Source organism: Hylobates moloch, unplaced genomic scaffold (assembly GCF_009828535.3).
Source record: "Hylobates moloch isolate HMO894 unplaced genomic scaffold, HMol_V3 SCAFFOLD_4, whole genome shotgun sequence".
Lineage (NCBI taxonomy): Eukaryota > Metazoa > Chordata > Mammalia > Primates > Hylobatidae > Hylobates > Hylobates moloch.
Genome location: NW_026652279.1, coordinates 155907840 through 155930230, shown reverse-complemented (window position 1 = coordinate 155930230; position 22391 = coordinate 155907840). Strand labels below are relative to the sequence as shown.

Below are 22391 nucleotides of genomic sequence, written 5' to 3'. Positions count from 1 at the left end.
GGGATAGCTCTGAAATCTTTAATTTATAGATGGGTTTTGACTGTGAGCAAGTAGACTTGGAGGCCTGATGGTTTCCTGCCAGTAATTCTTGTTTCTGAAGGCATGTCATTGCCAAGTCCTTACACATCCACCCTGCTTTCCAGCAACCCGTGGGGATTTTCTTTTTCTAAATTAGGTCAATTACTTCACCTCCTGATACTAAAAATACAAAAAAAAATTAGCCCAGGTGTGGTGGTATGCACCTGTAGTCCCAGCTACTCGGGAGGCTGAGGCAGGAGAATCGCTTGAACCCGGGAAGCAGAGATTGCAGTAAGCTGAGATCGCACCACTGCACTCCAACCTGGATGACAGAGCAAGACTCCACCTCAAAAAAAAAAAAAAAAGAATAGGCAGTATTTCATCGTCCAGGAAGGAGCAAAATAAACAAACAAAGAAAAAAGAATAGATATTATCTATTGATCTCTTATTTGGTACCAAGCACTATTGTAAATGCTACACATACCAACTCATTTTATACTCCAACAATTTTAGGAGATAAGCATCTTCATAATAATCTTAGTATGGTCTTATTTACAAGTTAATTAGGAAGCTAAGATAGAGAAAGTTCAGGAACTTGCCCCGTTGGCAGAGCCAGGCAGGACTCATACCCATGCTGTGTGTCTTCAAGGCTCCATTTTTTATTTTAAAATGTCCAAATCACAGAACAGTCAAATGAATAGTATTATGAACATACACATACCCTTCTCCAAGATTCACCATTTGTTAATACAGTATTTTGCTACATTTGCTTCCTCTCTTATAGGCCTTGAAAGTAAGTTGCAGACATTTCCGTGAAGTTGCAGTTTGTCCTTAAATATGTATATGTACCTCCTAAGAACAAGAACGTTCAACTACATGACATAATACAGTTATTTACCTCACTGAAGAAATTGAAGAATAATGTAATACCATTGTCTAATATATTTTCAATTTCCCCAGTTGTCACTCTTAGTCACTGTGTTCCACTGTCTCCGTTGTCTTTTTCTCAGTGCTAATACTTAACCATAACTTGAATGTGTGATAACACTACAGAGGGCCTTCACATTCATATCATTTTTTTTTTAATTGAGACAAAGTCTTACTCTGTCGCTCAGGCTAGAGTGCAGGGGTGCGATCTTGGCTCATTGCAACGTCCACCTCCCCAGTTCAAGCGATTCTCCTGCCTCAGCCTCCTAATGGGATTACAAGTGCCCGCCACCATGCCCAGCTAATTTTTTTTTTGTTTTATTAGTAGAGATGGGATTTCACCATGTTGGCCAGGCTGGTCTCAAACTCCTGACCTCAGGTGATCTGCCTGCCCCAGCCTCCCAAAGGGCTGGGATTACAGGCATGAGCCACTGTACTCGGCCACACATTCATATCGTTCTCATAACCATCCCTGATTCAATCATGATGACAGAGTCTCAGAAGACACTGTTATCTGGGAAATGTGTTTGTTGTTCTTCACCTCACAACCCTCTTCTTCATCAAGTCAATGTGGATAACCTCAAGGAGGGTCAAAACCCAGAAGAATGATGGGATGGCACCTTAATCAAGGGCAGGTGTGAGATTATTTCTTCAAATCTGGCTGCAAGTCTTAGAACAGACCTTTTTGCACTTAGCAGTGTTGTCAAAATCAACTCAGAAGGAAAAGCTAATAAAAACTTTGCCAACATCTACTTTTTATCAGTTCCATCACATGGGATATAGGTCTCTGAGTATGTTTCATAAAAAGATTACTCAGTAAGTGCTCTTCCTTGTAATGGAGAGGGCTTGACTAAGCTATGACATATTCCATCCTATAATTTTCAGGGTAACATTTTGCACCACGAGCCAAATCTCACACTTCGGATTTTAATGTCCTACCTTGCATGCTAATGCCAAATATCAATACCATATTTAATCTTAACTCAAAATTCCTGTTTCTTGGAGTTGGACTTCCATCATGAGTACAACTTGATCACATTCATAGAAGTGTGCTTCCATATTTAAGGTACATGACAATGTTGCCCGTTTACTCTTGGCTTTTTGTTGTTGGGCATTGTAGTTCTGTACATCTGCTTATTGGCCATCACTCATCTATCTGCTTGCTGATCTCTTAATTGGAAGTGTATTGACTCTTGGTTCCTCTATAGCTCTCAAATGTCACCTGAGTTTGGCTCTTGTTCTATAAAATGTCTCCAAAACAAACATTAGTGAACTGAACCACCACCCAATGTAGTATCAGATCATCTTATAGCTACAATTTTATAAAGATACATTAATATCAACATCATCTATCCCCATCGTCTGGGGCAAGATGTTATATTGTGTCCTGTTTTTCATGAGTTTTCATTCACTGCAAAACATTTATTAGACTGAAGAAAATGCACCGACCTGCTTTAGCGATAGAGACTTAAACTTGGGAAAGGACCAGCCCAAGAATAAGCTCCTGATTTCCTAACAAATGAGGCACAGTTTCCCATTGTTTGCATTTGTATTTTTTTTAACTTTTCCAGTTGATTAAAAAACCTTCCAAAATGGTAAAGTTCCTATAAGATGGTATCTTTGGAGGACCATACCTCCTGCAGTAATTTTCTTTTTAAATTTTCCCTTGAGTTATACTCACTCCTCTCCAAAATGTACTTTGGGAAACTTGACCCAACCAGAAAGATCCTTTCACCTTTTTTTCAGACTCTATATTGGGAGCATGAGCTTCATTCTTTGAGAAACTTCCTTCCCTCCCTGGAAGAGGGGTTCTTGGTGGCTGTCATGTTGGTTGTTGGTAAGGGAGTTCAGGTGCTGGGGGACACTGATATGATTTTTTTCCACCAACTCTATCGAGGTCTAATTTACATAGCAGAAAATGCTCCCTTTAGAAGTGATTCAGTGATTTTGGTAAATTTATAGAGTTGTGCAGTCATTGCAGGATCCAGTTTTAAAACATCTCTGTTACCCCAGGAAATTTCTGTGTATCCATTTACAGTTAATCCTCCAGCCCCTTGGCAGCCATCACTCTTTTTGTCTCTCTAAATTTCTGTAATCTTTTAACTAAAAATTAAGAAGGGATTTTTTTAATCTTTCTGTATTTTACTTATAGAATAATTTTATTGATCAGACTGTGTTTTTCTTAATGAAATTCTCCTAGGCAGTATTAACACATGACCCTGCATGAACAGACTGTGCTCGCTGATGGTGATAAAGGAGCATCTTGGGTTCCATTGTTTGTTCTCTTAAGTCAGAATATTTCCGTTTTGTGTAGACTCTACCATCTTTCTCATTGAACATTAACTAGAGGTAACTCTCAGCCTCATGTATGTTTCCACTTAAGTTATATCTCTCGAGAGAAGGGACTTGAAGGTTCTAATGTCTGTGAGGCTTGACTACTTCCATAGCGGCTTGAATGATAAGCAGTCATTATTCTTTGTACATCTACAGGTACAACTTAAAGAAACCATTGAAGATCTTCCTGGTAAAATGGATACTGAATTAGCAGAATCAGGATCCAATTTTAGTGTTGGACAAAGACAACTGGTGTGCCTTGCCAGGGCAATTCTCAGGAAAAATAAGATATTGATTATTGATGAAGCGACGGCAAATGTGGATCCAAGGTATAAAGCTGAGGTCCATGTAACCTTGAGTCCACATTTTAAGTGTGTAAATGGGAAACATGGAATGATTCTGAGAAATATTTCTAAGTGCTTTGTTTGCCCCAGAGATAACATTTTAACATGGATAACATTCATTCTGAAAAAACAGAAGAAGAAACCCAAACATGTTTTCCAGTGTCAGTGATATTATTCAGTATCCCAGGAGAGCTAGATTCCTCAAATCCACTCCCAATAATCAGCTTTAAGCAATTTGGAGGGAAGATATTTTTCATTGTTTTATGAAAATTAGTAAATTACTACATAGGTTTTTATACTTGTTTTTAAAGAATAAGATTGTCCTAAAACATTTTAACATGATTTTTAAAACATTGAATATATATGATCTTTTTTTAAAAAAAAAAAATCTCTATTGTGCAGTAGAGCTTCTTAAGTCTTAAGTCTACTTTTTGCATCTTTACGGAATTAAACTTAACTTCTTTGATTGCAGAACTGATGAGTTAATACAAAAAAAAATCCGGGAGAAATTTGCCCACTGCACCGTGCTAACCATTGCACACAGATTGAACACCATTATTGACAGCGACAAGATAATGGTGAGTCCTTCACCTGTGGAATTCCTGTTGCTCCCAATTATGTTCACTTTTTCAGTTTATTCCTTCCTTGTAAAACTTGATAGAAACCCCTAGTAAGTTAATTTTCTGTTAATTTTGGCTCTCATTCCCAACAGTAATTCATATGCTTAACTACACCCTCAGGGCTACTAACAATATATCCAATGTATCTCTTTGCATATGATTGTATGCAAAAATCATATGTTAAAAGTTTACCATGAAAATATCCCAAATCTAAGATTCAGCTTGTGATGCTAACTGTCGTACTACAGAGTAGTATCAATAGAAGATCACAGTCATCATCACTGTCACAGTTGTTTCAGCATTCTTGGTCCCCTTAATGAAAGATTTAGGTTTTTATATACTGCAAGGGGCTTGTTGGGTAATGTTGCAGAACTTCTATGCTGCTGGGACGTTCACAAGATATGTGTCACGGGGGAAGAGATGAGAAGATCCATCACAAATTATTTTCAGAGAGGGCCTAGCCAGAAAAACAAATGATTCCAACAGAAAGGATTTAACATAGGAAATTTGTTACATAAGAATTGGAGGGCTTAGGAAATGAAGAGAAACAGTGATAATTTTAGGAAGCAAGGCCAGGCACGGTGGCTGACACCTGTAATCTCAGCAATTTAGGAGGCCGAGGCAGACAGATCACTTGAGGTCAGGAGTTCGAGACCAGCCTGGCCGACATGGTGAAACCCCCTGTCTCTACTAATAACACAAAGATTACCTGGACGTGGTGGCAGGCGCCTGTAATCTAAATGTATCATATAGACTTCTTGTTGGGATTTGCTGTTGCAGCATTGATGATAGCTACTCCTTTTATTATCTAATGCTTGGAAATGCTGTCAACTTAGAAGGTCTGATTAGTTAGAGAGACAGCAAGCAAGGACAGAACTTGCCAGACAAGTCAGTTGGTCACTCCTAAATCTGATCAATCAGCTTCTGACCACATAAATGTCTAGTTCACAAGCATCCCCTTGATCCATCAGCGCTGTTACCATTATTGAAATGTGCCCATTAGTTTATTGCTTTATATACCAGTCCCTCCAGGTAGATTTTGAGAACCTTAATTTTTTTCTCTCTTGATTAATGTCTTCATCTAAACTCTGAACATGGTTCTACAAAGCAATTTACAGTTGGCCCCTCCCTATGTTTCTAGCCTTTCCTCACTCTGTTCACTCTCTTTCTTTTGTAGTAAAAGCCACAGTCCTTTAGTTATTGTCCTTCAGTTCATCAAACGCAGCATTCACTGTTGTGGTCATGCCCTCTCTACACCATGCACAATGGCAGCATAGACTATGATGTGAGCAGTGAAGATGGTGCAATGGATAAATTTGGAGTAAATAGCAAAGTAAAGCAAATGGACTGTGATGGATTGAATGTGAGATCTGAGGGAAGACAGGGGTAGTCAGTCCCGGTTTCTCTGTTTGGGACCTGACTATCTGGATGAGTGAGGAAGACCTGGAAGAAGTAAATTTGGAGAAGGGAAGGGCGAGCGTTCCCTTGGAGGATATAACTGTTGAGGTGACATTGCATTTCAGCATGGAACTTTCCTTCTCACTCCCAACTCCATGAGTGTCTCCAACTATGGCAATATCTCCAGTGATATTGGGAGATCTTCCATTTAGGGCTCCCTTGCCACGAGGTCACCAGTGACATCACAGGAAGTCCTACTAGGAGGTATAAATTTAAGTAAGGAGTCTTATTACAAGCTCTGAATTCTTTGTGAGAACTGTTTTCCAATTTTTCTTAACAGGCAATGATAGGATTCAGCCTCAGGGAACCCAGGAGACATGCATTCTGTAGCTTGAGATTGGGAACTGGCCTCTGTTCCCTCGACTCCTAGCTGAAAGCATCTCCTATATTCTAGAGCTTCTGATCATCAGCCAGCTTTCAATTTGGGGGAACATCATAAATACCATTCTTTCTCAGATCTTTGATTTTGGAGGTGTTTTTTTTTGTTTGTTTGTTTTTGTTTTTTCCCTTGCTTGCTTTAGAGATACCGTTCCAGAAAACACATGTTCTGTTCTGTTATTCTGAAAGCTGTGGAAACATAGAGACAAGTGAATCAGCTGCAAAGCTCAGTGCTCCAGAGGGCAGGCTCAGGGAGTGGCTGGGGAAGTGATAGATGTTAATGAAGGACATAACCAACACTATTGTCATCATACAGTCGTGTAATTGCAAGTGCTTAAGGTGTAATAATTACATTTTGTTGCATTGGTGAATACTTCCCCACAAAGACGGATGGATACGGTTTTGTTTACTGTAAGTAAATCAAGCAAAAGGCTTGTTGGGAAACAACTGTGACCTAATTAATAGCTTTGTTTATGTGTTGACTCTCCAAAGGGATTTACCCAGTTTTGGTTCATTAAGCGCCATTAATGTGTTAAGCTTAGAATTTTATTTTATGAAGATGTTCTCTCAATTTTAACTTTATTAAACGTGGTGTAGTCTTAATGACAGCTAATTTAATCTTCATTTGCTCAGTTGCCACAAAACAGTAGAGCAAGACAGACAAATTAGAAATCCTCTTTTTTCTAATACGCACCACTATCTCCACATTAAAGACAGCTTCCTCCCTGTAGTTTTTAGGATTAGCTGGTTACTTGTGACTTGTTTTCCTTTCAGCCAATAGCACAGTCTTTTCCTCCAGTCCCTGTACACCCGTCCTTACAACGCTCTGGATTCTCCTCGGTAGCGTGAGTGAACGAGGAATAAGCGAATCTGCAGTTAGAGAATTCTTCGGGAGTGAATTACAGAGAACCAAAACCAGGACTGAGAAATTCAGATTGTAGCTCTTTTCTTTGTAGGCAATCTTATGGGTATATAATGTATATCTTTCTTTCTAAACCCAAATCTCTTTTTAGTAGAGTTTCCTCAGAGAAAACAAACTAGAAATCGTTCTAACAGAACCAGCTGGAGAAACACAACTCAAAGCTAACTTGAGTTTCATTTAAATTCTATGTTTCATCTTCATGGAACTTCTCTTTAAGAAACCGACAATGGCCACAATTAGAACATTTCAGAAGAGGAAAAATTACTTCTTGAAAAATATGCTGAGACATTTAATTAAAGTGTTCAGGTTGACAAAGAACTAATGTGAAGGTAGAAAGCACAAACTGGGGCTGGGCGCGGTGGCTCATGCCTGTAATCCCAGCACTTTGGGAGGCCGAGAAGGGCAGATCACCTGAGGTCAAAAGTTCGAGACCAGCCTGGCCGACATGGTGAAACCCCATCTCTACTAAAAATACAGAAAAATTAGCTGGACATGGTGCCGTGTGCCTGTAATCCCAGCTACTCGGGAGGCTGAGGCAGGAGAATCTCTTGAACCCGGGAGGCGGAGGTTGTAGTGAGCCGAGATCGCGCCACTGCACTCCAGCCTGGGCAACAGAGTGAGATCCATCTCAAAAAGTAAAAAATAAAAAATGAACAAACTGGGAGAATAAATACACACAATTGCAGAGCTTTGGGGAAGTGGCTGAGTGGGTCACTGGGACCTACCCTTCATCTTCCCCAGGTGAGAAGAATCATTTACTGTTTCAAGACCTGAGGCAGGATTTTAAGTAATCCTTGCCACATGCCGTAGTGTCTTGTCCCAGAGAAGAGTCACAGGCACCCATTTTACCAGTGAGGGAACCAATCTCCAACGTCAGATGACTCTCCGTACACCCCTTTTGTCATGGCGGCCCAGAACCGACCTCTGAAATGGAAACCCTCCCACCCTCACTCTGCCTGTTGCTAAGTGGGGTTTCTCTGTATCGCTTGCTGCCATAGTGAAAGCTGTTCCGAGCTTTTCTTTTCCTATGGTCAGGCTTTATCCTTCACCCTGTCCTGCCCTTCTCCTGTTCTGAGGTCACCCCACTATCAGCAATGGCATCCTGCCAATTAAATGGATTAAATTGTTTTACAGTTGGTTCACTTAATTTTTATATCTAGGACAGCTACCTGGAATATCTGCAGATATGCAGCCTGATAAACACATCTTCATTGAGCTTATGTAACTGCGTAACTGACTAATGCATTCCAGTATAATGTGTTTTTCCTTGACCTTCTGGAGAGAGCAAGTGATTTGAGGTTTGCATTGCTGGAGAGATCCTGGGGCCATGGGACCAACATCAATGCATGGCATAGTTTACGGTTTTACTTGGGTAGAGGAAAGGTGAGGACCGAGCAGGAGATTTCAGGACTGTTTTCATGTAGGTACAAAAGATATGAAGATACAAATTCAAGATTATACCCCTTTTTCTGTACAAAAAGAAAATTCAGAGTCACTTTATTTTGTTGTAAAAGATCTAGAATCTTTGGTCAAATCAGTAAATACAGATTGAGTCCCCTAATCTGAAATCTGAAATGCTTCTAAATCTGAAACTTTATGAGCTCTGATGTGAAGCTCATAGGAGACACTCATTGGGGCATTTCAGATTTTGGATTTTCAGATGAAGTATGCTGAATCTGTAAGTATGTATGATGCAAACATTGCAAAATTCAAAAGTATCTGAAATCTGAAACACTTCTGGTCCCAGGCATTTCCTAAGTGTACTCAACATGTATAAAGGCTAAGTGGTTAAAGTTCTATTCTTAGCATTTTTTTCCATGTGCATCCTAACTTGGCCCTTGTAGCATCTGATTGTTCCTTATTTTCTCTTTTCCAATATTTAATTTGTGAGTTAAGCCTCTGCCCTCATTCCTGCTGTGTCTCCGTTTTGCTTTTCTCTCTCTTGTCTGTAGCCATCAACTTGAGGCATGTGGTCCTCCAAGGCTATAGCCTGAATCCTGGCATCCCTATACCTCCTTCCTTATCTATTTCCCGGGGCTAGCTATACTCTTTCTCTGCCGGACCTCACTCTGTGGTCTTACCAGACTGCACCACTGGTCAGTCACCCAGTCGTGCCCTGAATTTTACTTCCTTTGCATTTAACTTTTAGCCAGTGTGCATGGGGTGCCTGCTCACACGTCATGTGCAATGCCAGGCCTTGGAGATGCAACAGTGAACAAGAGCAATCACATAACCCTGCCCTTGAGGAAGTGATAGGTGAGCTGTCAGACCTCTTGGCATCTGGAATGACCACTGTCCTCCCACCCCTCACCTCCACCACCATTTCTACGTGTCCAAGTCTATCCATTCCTCAAGGCCCAGTTTGCTATTTTCTCCTCCCTGAAGCTCCTCCTCAGAAATTTTGGCCAGAGGTGACTTCTGCTGTTGCTAAACTCCCACTTGTTTTGCCTTTTTTCTGGCATTCTAGTCACTTGAGTGTTTTCTTCTGTCTTTTTTTTTTTTGAGTGTTGGCTTCCTAAATGGAGGGGCTGGGACTTACCCATCTCTGCCTCTTCCACAGCATCTAGCATAATGACATGAATGCAGTAAGTGTGCAATAAATGTGTGCTGAATAAATTCAGGAATTCATGAAGGTTCACTTCCATTTTCCTCCAATGTGTTTTGGCAGAGTGTCACTTGCTCATTATTAATCCTGAAACTTTAATGAAGTTTGTTTTCTTGGGCCATGAGTGGGGGCTCACGCCTGTAGTCCCAGCACTTTGGGAAGCCAAGGTGGGAGGATCGCTTTGAGCTCAGGAGTTTAAAAGCAGCATGGGCAACATGGCGAAAACCCGTCTTTACAAAAAAAACAAAAATCAGCCAGGCTTTGGTGGCGTGCACCTGTAGTCCTAGCTACTCGGGAGGCTGAGGCTTGAGCCCAGGAGGTGGAGGTTGCAGTGAACCAAGATGCACCACTGCACTCCAGTCTGGGTAACAGAGTGAGACTCTGTTTCAACCACAACAACAAAAAATTTGTCTTCTTTTTCTGTGAGTATATGCCAGGCACACAGTAAATAATTTTGAGTCCTGGGTATAATAGGACTCAAATTGTAGTGGAAAGTGAATAGGTGAATTTTTTATGCTTGCAGGCATATTTTTCTTAAAATATGCCGTTATTATCCAAATAAAAAAGTGTCTTAGAAAATTAACTGTTTACAGTTCTCATTGCCCATATTTTACTTCTGAAAACAAAGAAACTGAAAGTAAATAATAATGTACCTCTGGGAACTCACATGAAGAGGAAAGAAGACAGGTTTACACCCGGGTTCAAATCCCAGCTCTGCCATCTCCTGATTTGTGCAGCCTAGGCTAAGTTGTTTAACTTATTTGCACTTCCATCTTTATCTCTGGCTGTCAGCATCTTGATAGACTGTTTCTTGCTCATCTTTGAATCTCCCATTCCTAAAACGGTACTTTGGAAACAGACATTCACTCAATATTGGATGAATGGATGGAAGGAAGCAAATTACCTTATCCATTCTATTTTGGGAGTTTTCAGTGATGATTGTAAAAGCAGAGCATGTTCAACCCATTTTATTTTCGTTTTCCCACAAACTGATATTTTAGTTATGGGGTGCTTTCATTGATTTTTATGGTAGCCATACTCTTTGTTAGGTCATATTTATATGCCAGGGATGCCTTGTCTCAAATCTTGCAAATTCATCTGCAGCTGTGATAATCCAGTTCATTATAAGATACTATATTTTGGGGGTTATTTGGGATTTTTTGGGTTTTTTTTTTTTTTTTTTTGAGACAGTCTCACTCTGTCACCCAGGCTGGAGTGCAGTGGCATGATCTCAGCTCACTGCATCCTCCACTTCCTGGGTTCAAGTGATTCCCATGCCTTAGCGTCCTGAGTAGCTGGGGCTACAGTTGCACACCGCCATGCCCAGCTAATTTTTGTATTTTTAGTAAAGATGGGGTTTTGTCATGTTGGCCAGGCTGGTTTCGAACTCCTGGCCTCAAGTGATCCACCTGCCTTGGCCTCCCAAAGTGCTAGGATTATAGGCATGAGCCACTGCGCCTGGCCTAATTTTGTTTTAATGCGTATCAAAAAAGTATTAAAGAGGTTGGTTTTATTTTATATTTTTTAAGTGTGAAACCTTATAGAAGTTAAAATTTTAAGTTCTAGTAAATTATTAAGGTCGTGGTTTTATCACCCCTAAACTCAAAAACTCTCCTAACAAATAAAATGCAGTTGCTAAGTTGTTGATATTTATAAGGCTTAAAGTATTTTGACCAAAATGATCTTTCTGTCATTTTTATTATTAATCTAATAATAATAATGCTTTTTGAGAACATTATTTTTTTTTTCCTGGCTCTGCCTTTTTAGATTCTGGTCAATTTTGAGAACTCCAGGTCTCAGTGGCATTCATGTGTTTTCAGACAATGAGAGGGAATCTGGAACGATTTACTAGTCACTCAAATGTGAATAAATTTAGTAGGAATTTGGATAAGGACCAAATAGTAGTGGGACTTCCTTTCCATTAAACATTATGTAAAGTCTTTACAGAGAACTCACTATCAACTCTGTGGGAATAATTTTTAAAAGTTTACTTGTTGCTTTTGCAGACTAAAACTTAATCATTTTAGAAAGTAATTTGATTCACTTATTTACTTAGTCTTTAGCATTAGAGAGACCTGTATTTTTAAATTGCAGATTTTTTTCTTCCTTGTCAGGAGGAGTGGTTATGCTCTGTAATGCTATGCTTAAGTAAAATTACACATTTGGGGTATCTAAATTGGCATGCCAAATTATAGGACATTTTAATTATTATGTGGATGTGACAGATTCAATTATTCTTGAACTCTTTTGAGAAAGCTGCCCTTAGCAGTGATTCACAGTAGTAAACAAAAGATTAACAGGAAAATTCCCTTTATGAGGCTTAATAAATGTGTCCGATTAAATACCATGGGACGGAATTAACCGCAATGCCTACATGTAGAAAAACAACCTGTGTCCTGTTTGGAGGTTCAGCATATTCTCTTAAGATAAATTTACTCTAAATACGGCCTAAATGAAGAACTAAGTGCCACTTAACATCAGAACTGTTTTCCTAGGTACGTCATTTGGGCCAATTGTTCAGACTCTTTCTTCCCTCTGAAACCATTAACCAAAGCCACTAATAAGTAGAAATGCAGAGTTAAGAGCCCCTTCCTCCCTCTTTCAATTTCCAGTGGACATATTAATGAGCAATAAAGCAGCTAAAAGGCAAGCAGCTAAAGAAAGAGAAAGAAGCAAAGAAAGGTGATTGGGAAAACAGATATTCAGCCCTCAGCAATGCAGATTGGGCTGCCCCATGTGCCATGTGGGCTGTGATCACAGGAACTTGGAGCTCAATTTCTTAATTGCTTCTTTAGTCTTATCCAAAGAGAAAATTGGATTTCTAGAGATTTCTTCTGTGCAGAGGGCAATTATGCTAAAGCTGCTTAGATAACAGCTTTTTTGACCAGCCTTTCTCTCTCGGAATAATAAAGTACACCCAGAGCCGATTTCAGAATCTACCTTAACCTCACCATTCAGAGTTTAGCCCCTCTTAGCAGCTGACATGTTCTAGAACCTGAAAGAAATTCCAGAAACATTTACTTCTTTTCCAAATATTGCTTAGAGTCTATGAAACTGGCTCGGCAATTAATTTACTGTCAGGTCTCTCCCATCTGTTTTTTATGACATTACCCTACCTTTTAGATAAATTGAATTTGACTTTCTTAAATCAAGAAGTTTCCCAACTCTGATCATATGTATAAATACCCCTCAATGCTGAGAGTCTGAGAGTTAAAAGCACTAAGTAATGATAAGAACCCAAAATGCCTTTGGCAGAATATAAAATGCCACAGGACTGCTGAGTGCCCAGAATAATAGCCTAGAACTTTCATTTTCTTCCTTTCCTATAACATTATAGTAATAAAAGGTCAGGTTAGGCCTTTGTTTGCTTCGTAAAACAGGGTAATCAAACCATTTAAACACCATCCAGGCCTACCACCCAAACAGATTCTCTCCCTCTCCTGCCCCTTTCCGAAATATTGTCTCTGTTATAATATGTTACTGCAAAACATTGTGTTTCAATGGGTTTCTTTCTGCTGATTAACAGGTTTTAGATTCAGGAAGACTGAAAGAATATGATGAGCCGTATGTTTTGCTGCAAAATAAAGAGAGCCTATTTTACAAGATGGTGCAACAACTGGGCAAAGCAGAAGCCGCTGCCCTCACTGAAACAGCAAAACAGGTGAGCGTGCTCCAAGGAGTTGTAATTAAAGTTTGTCTCAGCGGCTCCCTCCGCACAATTTGGCACCGTGGGTATGGTAACAAGCACTGTGTACCCTTCTCAATTATAAGCCTGCAGAGACAAAGCTTCATGACTGGGCCTTAACAGCACGTCCCGGGTTGAAGTCAGGTCTGCAAAGAGTTGGCAGAAGCGGGTAGGGGTCGGGGGGGGTTGAGTGTGTGCACACTCAACCATGTGCCCAAGAAGTGGAGAGGTGTTAGACCAGACTTTTTACGCATTTAGACTCTGTGGGTTCAGATTCTCATAGAAAAAGGCATAGAGCACATAATACTCATATTCTGCAGACCCATTGCATTTCATTCTTATTGATAGGCAAATGCTGTTGAGGTACATACAGGAGGTTTAAGGGTTTGAGCAAAAAGTGTGGGATATTGTTTATTGTTCTAGAATGATCTACCTAGAAAATGTTCTACCTAGATCTACCTAGATTGCTTTTGGTTTCTGTTTTATTGTTTGTAAAGAAAACTGTTACATAATACTCTCACTGTTGCCCTGGGTTTCCCCCTCATTCTTTGTTGTTTAGAATTAGGCCCATATAGCCCATATGCTTCCTCTACCTTCTATAAGATGCAATTGCCAGGCCGGGTGTGGTGGTTCATGCCTGTAATCCCAGCACTTTGGGAGGCTGAGGCAGGCAGATCACCTGAGGTCAGGAGTTCGAGACCAGCCTGACCAACATGGAGAAACCCGATCTCTACTAAAACTACAAAAATTAGCTGAGAGTGGTAGCACATGCCTGTAACCCCAGCTACTCAGGAGGCTGAGGCAGAAGAATCACTTGAACAGAGGAGGCGGAGGTTGCGGTGAGCCAAGATCACACCACCGCACTCCAGCCTGGGCAGTAAGAGCGAAACTCCATCTCAAAAAAAAAAAAAAAAAAACGAAAAAAAAAAAAAAAAAAGATGTAATAGCCATCAGGACAAATCAAGAATTTATAATACGTTATAGCTATAGCCTGAATAATCCTTGAAGTGTGTTTATAAGGCATTAAAGACACACAGGCTACGTGATCTCTTTCCAACAATGGTGATGTGGAAGTATCTCATTCTACGGATGTGATAACTGCAGTTTGATTTAAGGGACTTAGCCAGATGTCACGAGGTCACCTGTAATTCTTCCTTAAAATTCTGTGAGGTGAGAGTTGTATTGATGGAGAGAGGGAAGGAACATCTGATGTTCTTGGCTTAGGGTGGAATGAGACTTCTAGCAGTACATGGTAAGGCTCGCATCAAAACTGTTCATCTGTAGGCATTATAATATGGGTATGATTTTCCTTCTTCATCGTTTTCTATATTTTTCAGGTTTTCAACACTGTAGATAGAATAAAATAGCTTGTTTGTGTGTAATATTTTAAATATCTATTACAGACAACAGAATAAGAAAATAGGGGCCAACATGGTGAAACCCCGTCTCTACTAAAAATACAAAAATCAGCTGGGTGTAGGGGCGCATGCTTGTAATCCCAGCTACTCGGGAGGCTGAGGCAGGAGAATCACTTGAACGTTGCAGTGAGCCAAGATCGTGCCACTGCACTCCAGCCTGGGTGACAGAGCGAGACACCATCTCAGAAAAAAAAAAAAAAAAAAGACCGGGCGTGGTGGCTCACACCTGTAACCCCAGCACTTTGTTTGGGAGGCTGAGGCGGGTGGATCACGAGGTCAAGAGATAAAGACCATCCTGGCCAACATGGTGAAACCCATCTCTACTAAAAATACAAAAATTAGCTGGGCGTGGTGGCACACATCTGTAGTCCCAGCTACTCGAGAGGCTAGGCAGGAGAATAGCTTGAACCTGGGAGGCGGAGGTTGCAGTGAGCCGAGATCATGCCACTGCACTCTAGCCTGGCAACAGAGCGAAACTCCGTCTCAAAAAAAAAAAAAAAGAAAGAAAAAGAAAATACATTCCCATATCTAACAGTATTTCTGTATTAAAGATTTATCCAAATAAGACCTAGGTTGCCTTCAGTTCCTATTTCCTCTCATTCTCCATAGAAGTGAGGAACTGTCCTTTCAACTGTCTGTAAGATACTTCTTTGAATCCTGCATTCATCCTCAAAACGGTTCTGTAAATGCCTTTGTGTGCACAGCATTATGCTGGGCACTAACAAATACGTTAAACATGCCCCTAGTCATTGATAATATAAACCAAAGGATAGAGCAGAGCAGAGATTTGATTGATGTGCTAGCCCTGATGGTGATGATGATGATGATGGTGATGATATGTGGCAGATGTGCACTGTGCACTTCTCATTATGCCTGTTTAAGAGGCTGAGGTGTAGAGAGGGAAGGAAATTGCCCACGATCTCGTAGCTAGCAGAATTATAGGCAGAGTTTGGATTCAAGCCTGGCTTTAGGGTCGACAAAATCTGTGTTCTGAATTTTCATAAGAATCACATTGTGTATGAATAAGGAGGGAAGCTGTACTTGAAGCACTGTATTTCTTTTATACCTGAAATTTACAGAAGACTTTTATCTTCTAGAGTGTCTCCCAGCCAAAGCTTCCCTCATAAAACCCCATCAATCATTTGGGATTCCCTGTATAATCTAGTCACAAAAGAGCCAGGAACCTCAAAAACCCTTTTTGTTCTTTGGTACCTCAGGCATTTCACGTCAAAGAGATGTGTCCCTATCTATATATCAAAATACCCATTTAAAAAATATGTTATTTATTATCAAGGGATGGAGTAGTAAGAAATAGGTCATAGAATTTTAGCATGTTCCAACTAACATAAGATAATACAGTTCACCTTTGTTTTACAGATGAGGAAACTAAGGCCCCAAGAAGTAAGTGGACCCAGACTAATTTATAGCAGAGACAGAATTAGGAATCTTTTTTTAAATCAATGTTTAATGCAAGTATACCATACATGTAGAAAGCGACATTGGTCGTAGGATTTGAAATCTCAATTACTGGTCCAGTAATCTTCCATCTAATTCAACAATACTAATGGTAACTTACATTCGTGTAGTTCTTTATAATTTATTTTACATTGTTTACATAGTTCTTACATGTATGATTCTACTTAATCCTCACAGCAGTCTGTAAGTCTTACTGTATTGATGAAGATGTTGGGTCATGAGTCTTCACGTGGACACAGAGCTGGTCTGTGGAGAACAGAAGGCAGATTGCTGGGGGAGGCCGATGTGTCCCCCTAGATAGTGTTCTGTGTCAAGCCTGAAAACACTGCTCCTTGTCTTATTTGGTATCCAAGATGCAGCTAGTCGCCCAAATTCACACAGTGGCAGAATTTCCTTCCTGGATTTTAGTCCTGCCTAACCACTGGCTCAGGTCACCTCTACAGAAAGACATAAGGAAATACACAGCTTGATTCTCATCCAAGTTGAATATCTTCTTGACATTTCTGCATACACTTAGTCCTCTTAGCAGAACAAGCTGTCAGAGTGTCAACCTTTTACATGTGCAAGCATCAAATATCAATGCATCATTCACAACTGTAACACCATGAGGATTAGTCTAAATCAACAAGCTTTTTGCTCTCACAGATTAGAATTCATTTGTTGGAAGGACAACTCAACATCTGGGAAAAGGTACTTCCAAGTCACGTATTCTTGACCACGGAGTTGCTTTCCTGAAAATGCTGGTGCAGGCAAAGCTGAGTCTCTCTTTTGACTGAGCTTTGCAGATGACTCAGAAAGTATTTTAATATTTTAAATTAAATTAAAATTACATTTTCAATTACATATTAAATTAAAATTACATAATTACATTTCAGGTACATAAAGCTGAAGGGTGCACTGGTTTGCTCAGGCTGCCATAGCAAAGTAGCACAGACTAGGTGGCTTAACCCATAGCAGTTTATGTTCTCACACTTCAGTGCTGGAGTCTGAGATGCAGGGTGTCAGCAGGGCTGCTTTCTCCTCTGAGGCCTCTCTCCTTGGCTTGCAGATGGCTGTATGTTCACGGGGTCTGTTCACGGGGTCTTTTCTCTGTGTATGTCTGTGTTCTAATCAGCTCTTTCTCTAAGGCACCAGTCATATTGGATCAGGGCCCACCCAGAAGGCCTCATTTTAACTTAATTACACCTTTAAAGACTTCCTCCAAATACAGTCACTTTCTGATGTACGGGTTAGGACTTCAACACAGGAATTTAGGGGGATGCAAATCAGCCCATAACAGAGGGTAAATGTCAATCATTGTCTTCCCTGATGAAGCCGACCTAATTGGAGGTTCCCAGTGAGTAACAGAGGTGCCATTTTGTGCACTCATGAAATCGCCAGATACAACTCAAAAGTTATGAAATCCTGGCCAGGTGTGGTGGTTCACACCTGTAATCCCAGCACTTTAGGAAGTTGAGGCGGGTGTATCACTTGAAGTCAGGAGTTCGAGACCAGCCTGGCCAACATGGTGAAACCCCATCTCTACTAAAAATAAAAAAATTAGCCAGGCATGGTGGTGCATGCTTGTAATCCCAGCTACTCGGGAGGCTGAGGCTGGAGAGTCACTTGAACCCAGGAGATGGAGGTTGCAGTGAGCCTACGTCACACCACTGCACTCTAGCCTGGGCGACATAGCAAGACTCCATCTCAAAAAAAAATATGGGTGGATGGATGGATGGATGGATGGATAGATAGATAGATAGATAGATAGATATGAAATCCTGACATCCTGGATCCTAGGAGCCTGGGGCCTGTTTGAATAGGTAGAGGAGACACTTAGCAGCCAATGGCCTTAAAGAAGTCACCCAAGGCCTGTGAGCCTCAGAGGCCTCACCTGTCATGCCAGTATTGCAGTACTGCTCCAGTTTCTTCACTGTTAACATATATTAAATGAGATAGTGTATGTTTAAGTGATTCAAAGAATATAAGGCATTTTACAAATATAATCGAATTCTAGCTATTGGGATAAAAGCTCAGTACTTTTTTAAGACTGTAGACTGAACTCTTAGCTCCCAATAATAGCAAAAGAAGTATCCAAAGTTTTGTAGCTTTATAGACTAAATAATTACAAATTATTTTTAAGAATCAGCTTACCAAATGATATATGCTCATGTTTCAAAGTTCAAAGCATTGATAGTTTTGCAAAAAACTTTAATAAGTAAAAAGTAAGTCACTCTGCCACTCCTGCCCTTCATCACGCAGTTCCTCTGCCAGGTTTCAGCCCTGGCACCTTCTTCTCCAGTTTTGTTGATGTATTCTGTGCATAAACAAGCACATGTGCATATATAGCTTTTCTGGTTTTTGAGCACAAATGCTAGCTATTCTTTACGGTTTTTCACTTAATATTATATTCCATATTATATCAATACATATATTTACCTCATTTTATTATGTATGTGTATTTTTTATTAGCTCTGTCTCTCTCTCTCTCTCTCTCTCTCTAGAGAGTTTCACTCCTGTTGCCCAGGCTGGACTGCAATGGTGCAATCATAGCTCACTGCAGTCTCCATCAACTGATTCTCCTGCCTCAGCCTCCTGAGTAGCTGGGATTACAGGCGCCCATCACCATGCCCGGCTAATTTTTTTGTATTTTTAGTAGAGACGGGTTTTTACCATGTTGGCCAGGCTGGTCTTGAACTCCTGACCTCAGGTAACCCACCCACCTTGGCCTCCCAAAGTGCTGGGATTACAGGTGTGAGCCACCATGCCAAGCCAGTTACCTCATTTTTTAATGGCTACCTAGTATTTATACTTTTTCCACTCTGTACTTTTTGCTTTTCCCAGTTAACTTCCAATTAAGTTAGCTATTTTTGTTTTTTTTCCTGGTGAATAACTTACCAGATTTATTTACTAGTTTATATTCTGTTTTCCAGTTGATCAGTTTCTGCTTTTATTATCTTTGTTTTTTGGTTTTTCTTATTGCTTCTTCTTGAATGCATTTGTATCCATTCTTTCTTCCTTAGTACTTTAACGCTGTGAATTTTCATATTCTGTAGGTTTTGATATGTATTGCTTTCATTCATAGTTTTTTATTTATACATTCTGCAATTTTGGATTTTAATTTTCTCTGGCCCAGAAATTATTGAAGAGGGAAGTTTTTAAAACTTTTTGGTGGTAGTGGTTTGTTTTTTCTGTTCATTTCTTTTCTGTTTTACTCATCAGTTTCATTTTCATTGCATGTCATCCATATCCTTTCTATCCATTTGGAATTTTCTTTGTGTCCTAGCTTTTCTAGATGTTCTTTGGGCATTGAAAAGATGATGTTATCTGTTTCAGGTATAGAGTTTAATAAGGTTTAATTAGTTCTACTTTGTTAATTACATTCTTATTAATCCTTATTTATATTGGTCTGTTTTCTGTGACTTGCATCTAGAGGTGAATTAGTTTCATACTGTACATATTTCTCTTTGTACTACCTGTCATTTTTGTTTTGGTAACTTTGAGGCTATGGTTTTCAGTCCACAAATGTTCGAAACTTGGGTTTCCACTGTGAATTATATTTCCTGCCATTTTAACATGACTTTCTTTGATTCATGTAATGGTTTTGGTCCTAAATCCACGCTGGTTCAAAACTACAATGGGTCGCATGCTTTTACTTCATTTTCTTTGTCTGCTATATATGGGATTGTCTTTGAATATCCAAAGGTGTGTCTCCTCTATATGACGTGGTTAGGTTTTACTCTGAGATTTAATCTTAGCCTTTGCTGTTAATAGATAATTTTAGTACATTTACATTTATTGAGATTATAAGTATGTTTTATCTTTGTTCTGTCATGTTATGCTTCAGTTTTTAGTATTCCTTTTTACCTTTTAATTTGTAGTAGATAATTTTTGTTTCTTTGAATATTGTTTTGTACATGTTCCTTTTGTTTCCTCTAAATGCTGTTTCTTTATTGACTCCCCATTATAAACAATGGCAATATAAATACACTTCTGTCTCCATCCTACCACCAAATTTTAGCTTAGTTTTTCTTCTATTTGCCTTCAAACCCCAAATATACTTAAGCCTCTGTTATTTGACTTTCCTTTAAATGATACTTTCTCCATCTTTTAGTTAGCTAAAGTTTATCCTTCAGTACTTTTTAAACTTCAGGCTACAACCCATTAGTGGTGCTGTGAAATCAATTTGGTCCATCATGACTAGCGTGTTTTAAGATGTAAAATAGAATAGAATGGAATGGAAGAAAAATAACATGTATCTTTCATAGTAATGGTAATATTTTTTGAAATGCTTTTCAGTATATATACAGATAGAGGTAGTGGATGTGTACCAAGTCCCCGTGTACAGTGAACTGTGCCACCCGTTATTGTGGGTGGCAGTTTAAAAAAAAAAGTTGCAAAACAATGCTCTATACCATCTTAAAGGGAAAAGTTCTTTGGAACTTAGAATCCCTGACTTATTGCATGTCTGAAATCTTTGTTACCCCTCTGATTTAAATGTGGTGGCCATACCATGGCGCACATTTACCTATGTGACAAACCTGCACGTTCTGCACGTGTATCCTGGAATTTAACATAAAAATAAAAATTTTTAAAAGTGGTGGTTATAAAATTATTGGGTCACACCTTCTTTCACTTAGTATGTTGCAGCCTTTGCTCTAGGGTCTTCTTGTGTTGTTTGTTCATATGGAGACGTCTATGACCACATCTGACATAACTCGGCCTTTTTTCTTTCTTTCTTTTTTTTTTTTTTTTTTTGAAATGTTGTTGTCCTGTTCTCCCGGGTGGGGAGTAGTGGAACAGTAGCTGACCGCAGGCTTAACCTCCCCCCCTCAAGCAATGCTCCCTTCTCAGCCTCCCTTAAAGCTGGAACTAGAGGCACATGTCACCATGCCTGGCTAATTTTTTTTTCCCCCATTGAGATGAGGTCTCACTATGTTTCCCACACTGGTCTTGAACTCCTGGGCTCAAGCCGTCCTCCCACCTTGGCCTCCCAAAGTGCTGTGATTACAGATGTGTGCCACTATGCCCAGCCAGATCTTTTTTCTTGTATGCTGAAAGGGTCATTAGTTTTCCTAGGACATTATTGTGCAGTCTTTCAGACTTTTGATTCAAGTCTTCTTTTTTTTCTGGAAGTTTACTTGAATTATATCCTTGAATTTTTTTTATTTGATTATATTCTCTTCTTTACAAATATCTATTGTGTATGTTTTATGTCCTTTGTCTATTTTATAAAGCTATTTTCTCCTTAATCCTTTTTAGTTCTTTATTAACTTTTAATTATTTTCTTTGTTTGCTCAGTCCTATCCTGTGTCTCATACTGTTGTTTCAGCATTGGCTAATCTTTGTGCTGCCTTCAGTAGAAATGCCACTTATTTTTTATTTTTTATTTTTCCTTTTTTGAGACAGAGTCTCCATCTATTCCGCAAACTGGAGTGCAGTGGCATGCTCTCGGCTCACTGCACCCTCCAACTCCCAGTTCAAGCAATTCTCATGCTTCAGCCTCCCAAGTAGATGGGATTACAGGTGTGCGCCACCACAACTGGCTAATTCTTGTAGTTTTACAAGATTTCATTATGTTCATTATATGATACAAGTTTTCATTATGTTGGCCAGGCTGGCCTCGAACTCCTGGCCTCAAGTGATCCTCCCACCTCAGCCTCCCAAAATGCCGGGATTACAGGTGTGAGCCACTGCACCCAGCCCATTTCTCTGATATTTTCACTTTTCTCTTCCACTTTACTTTTGACCACTGTCAACTCATGTTTCAGCATCTTCTATTGCTCTGCCATGTTTTCCTGTATTTTTGCATCTCTGTTATGCATAGCCTGATCATTCTGCTGCATTTTCTTTGAATGTATTATATTCATAAACTTTATGTGCTCAACATTTGTCATGTGTTTATCTTATTTCATTTCTTACTTATTTGTATAATTTCCAGGCTCTGTACTACTCTTAAAATTATAATAATAATTTTTATTATTCCTACTCCTCACCTATGAATAAAACGAACTCTTCCTGGACCAGATAGTTGCAGGATAGTTGTGGCTAGGGCCTTGTTTCTGGCTAAAGGGAATTTTCTGTGCTTAACGTAGAAGTACCTTATGACCCAGAGAGGCTGTGTGTGTGGTGGGGGGGAGGCGGGGAGAGTTGTGGGTGTGTATGTGTATGGGTATGTGGGTGTGTGTGGGGGGTTGTGGGTGTATATGGGTGTGTGGGTGTGGGGG

The 22391-nt window shown here is 39.7% G+C and overlaps 1 protein-coding gene across 2 annotated transcripts in view; it reads left to right on the top strand.

The window, feature by feature from the left end:
- The window catches only part of ABCC4 (ATP binding cassette subfamily C member 4), a 287148-nt gene that overhangs the window by 259307 nt on the left and 5450 nt on the right, over window positions 1–22391 (top strand). Inside the window, exons 28-30 of one of the 2 annotated variants that reach the window (XM_032151108.3) lie at window positions 3436–3608; window positions 4096–4201; window positions 13133–13267. In XM_032151108.3, the coding sequence (XP_032006999.1) occupies window positions 3436–3608; window positions 4096–4201; window positions 13133–13267 (414 nt within the window). Of the gene's footprint in view, window positions 1–3435; window positions 3609–4095; window positions 4202–13132; window positions 13268–22391 lie in introns of those variants that run through there. The other variant, XM_058438015.1, reaches the window with a different exon arrangement.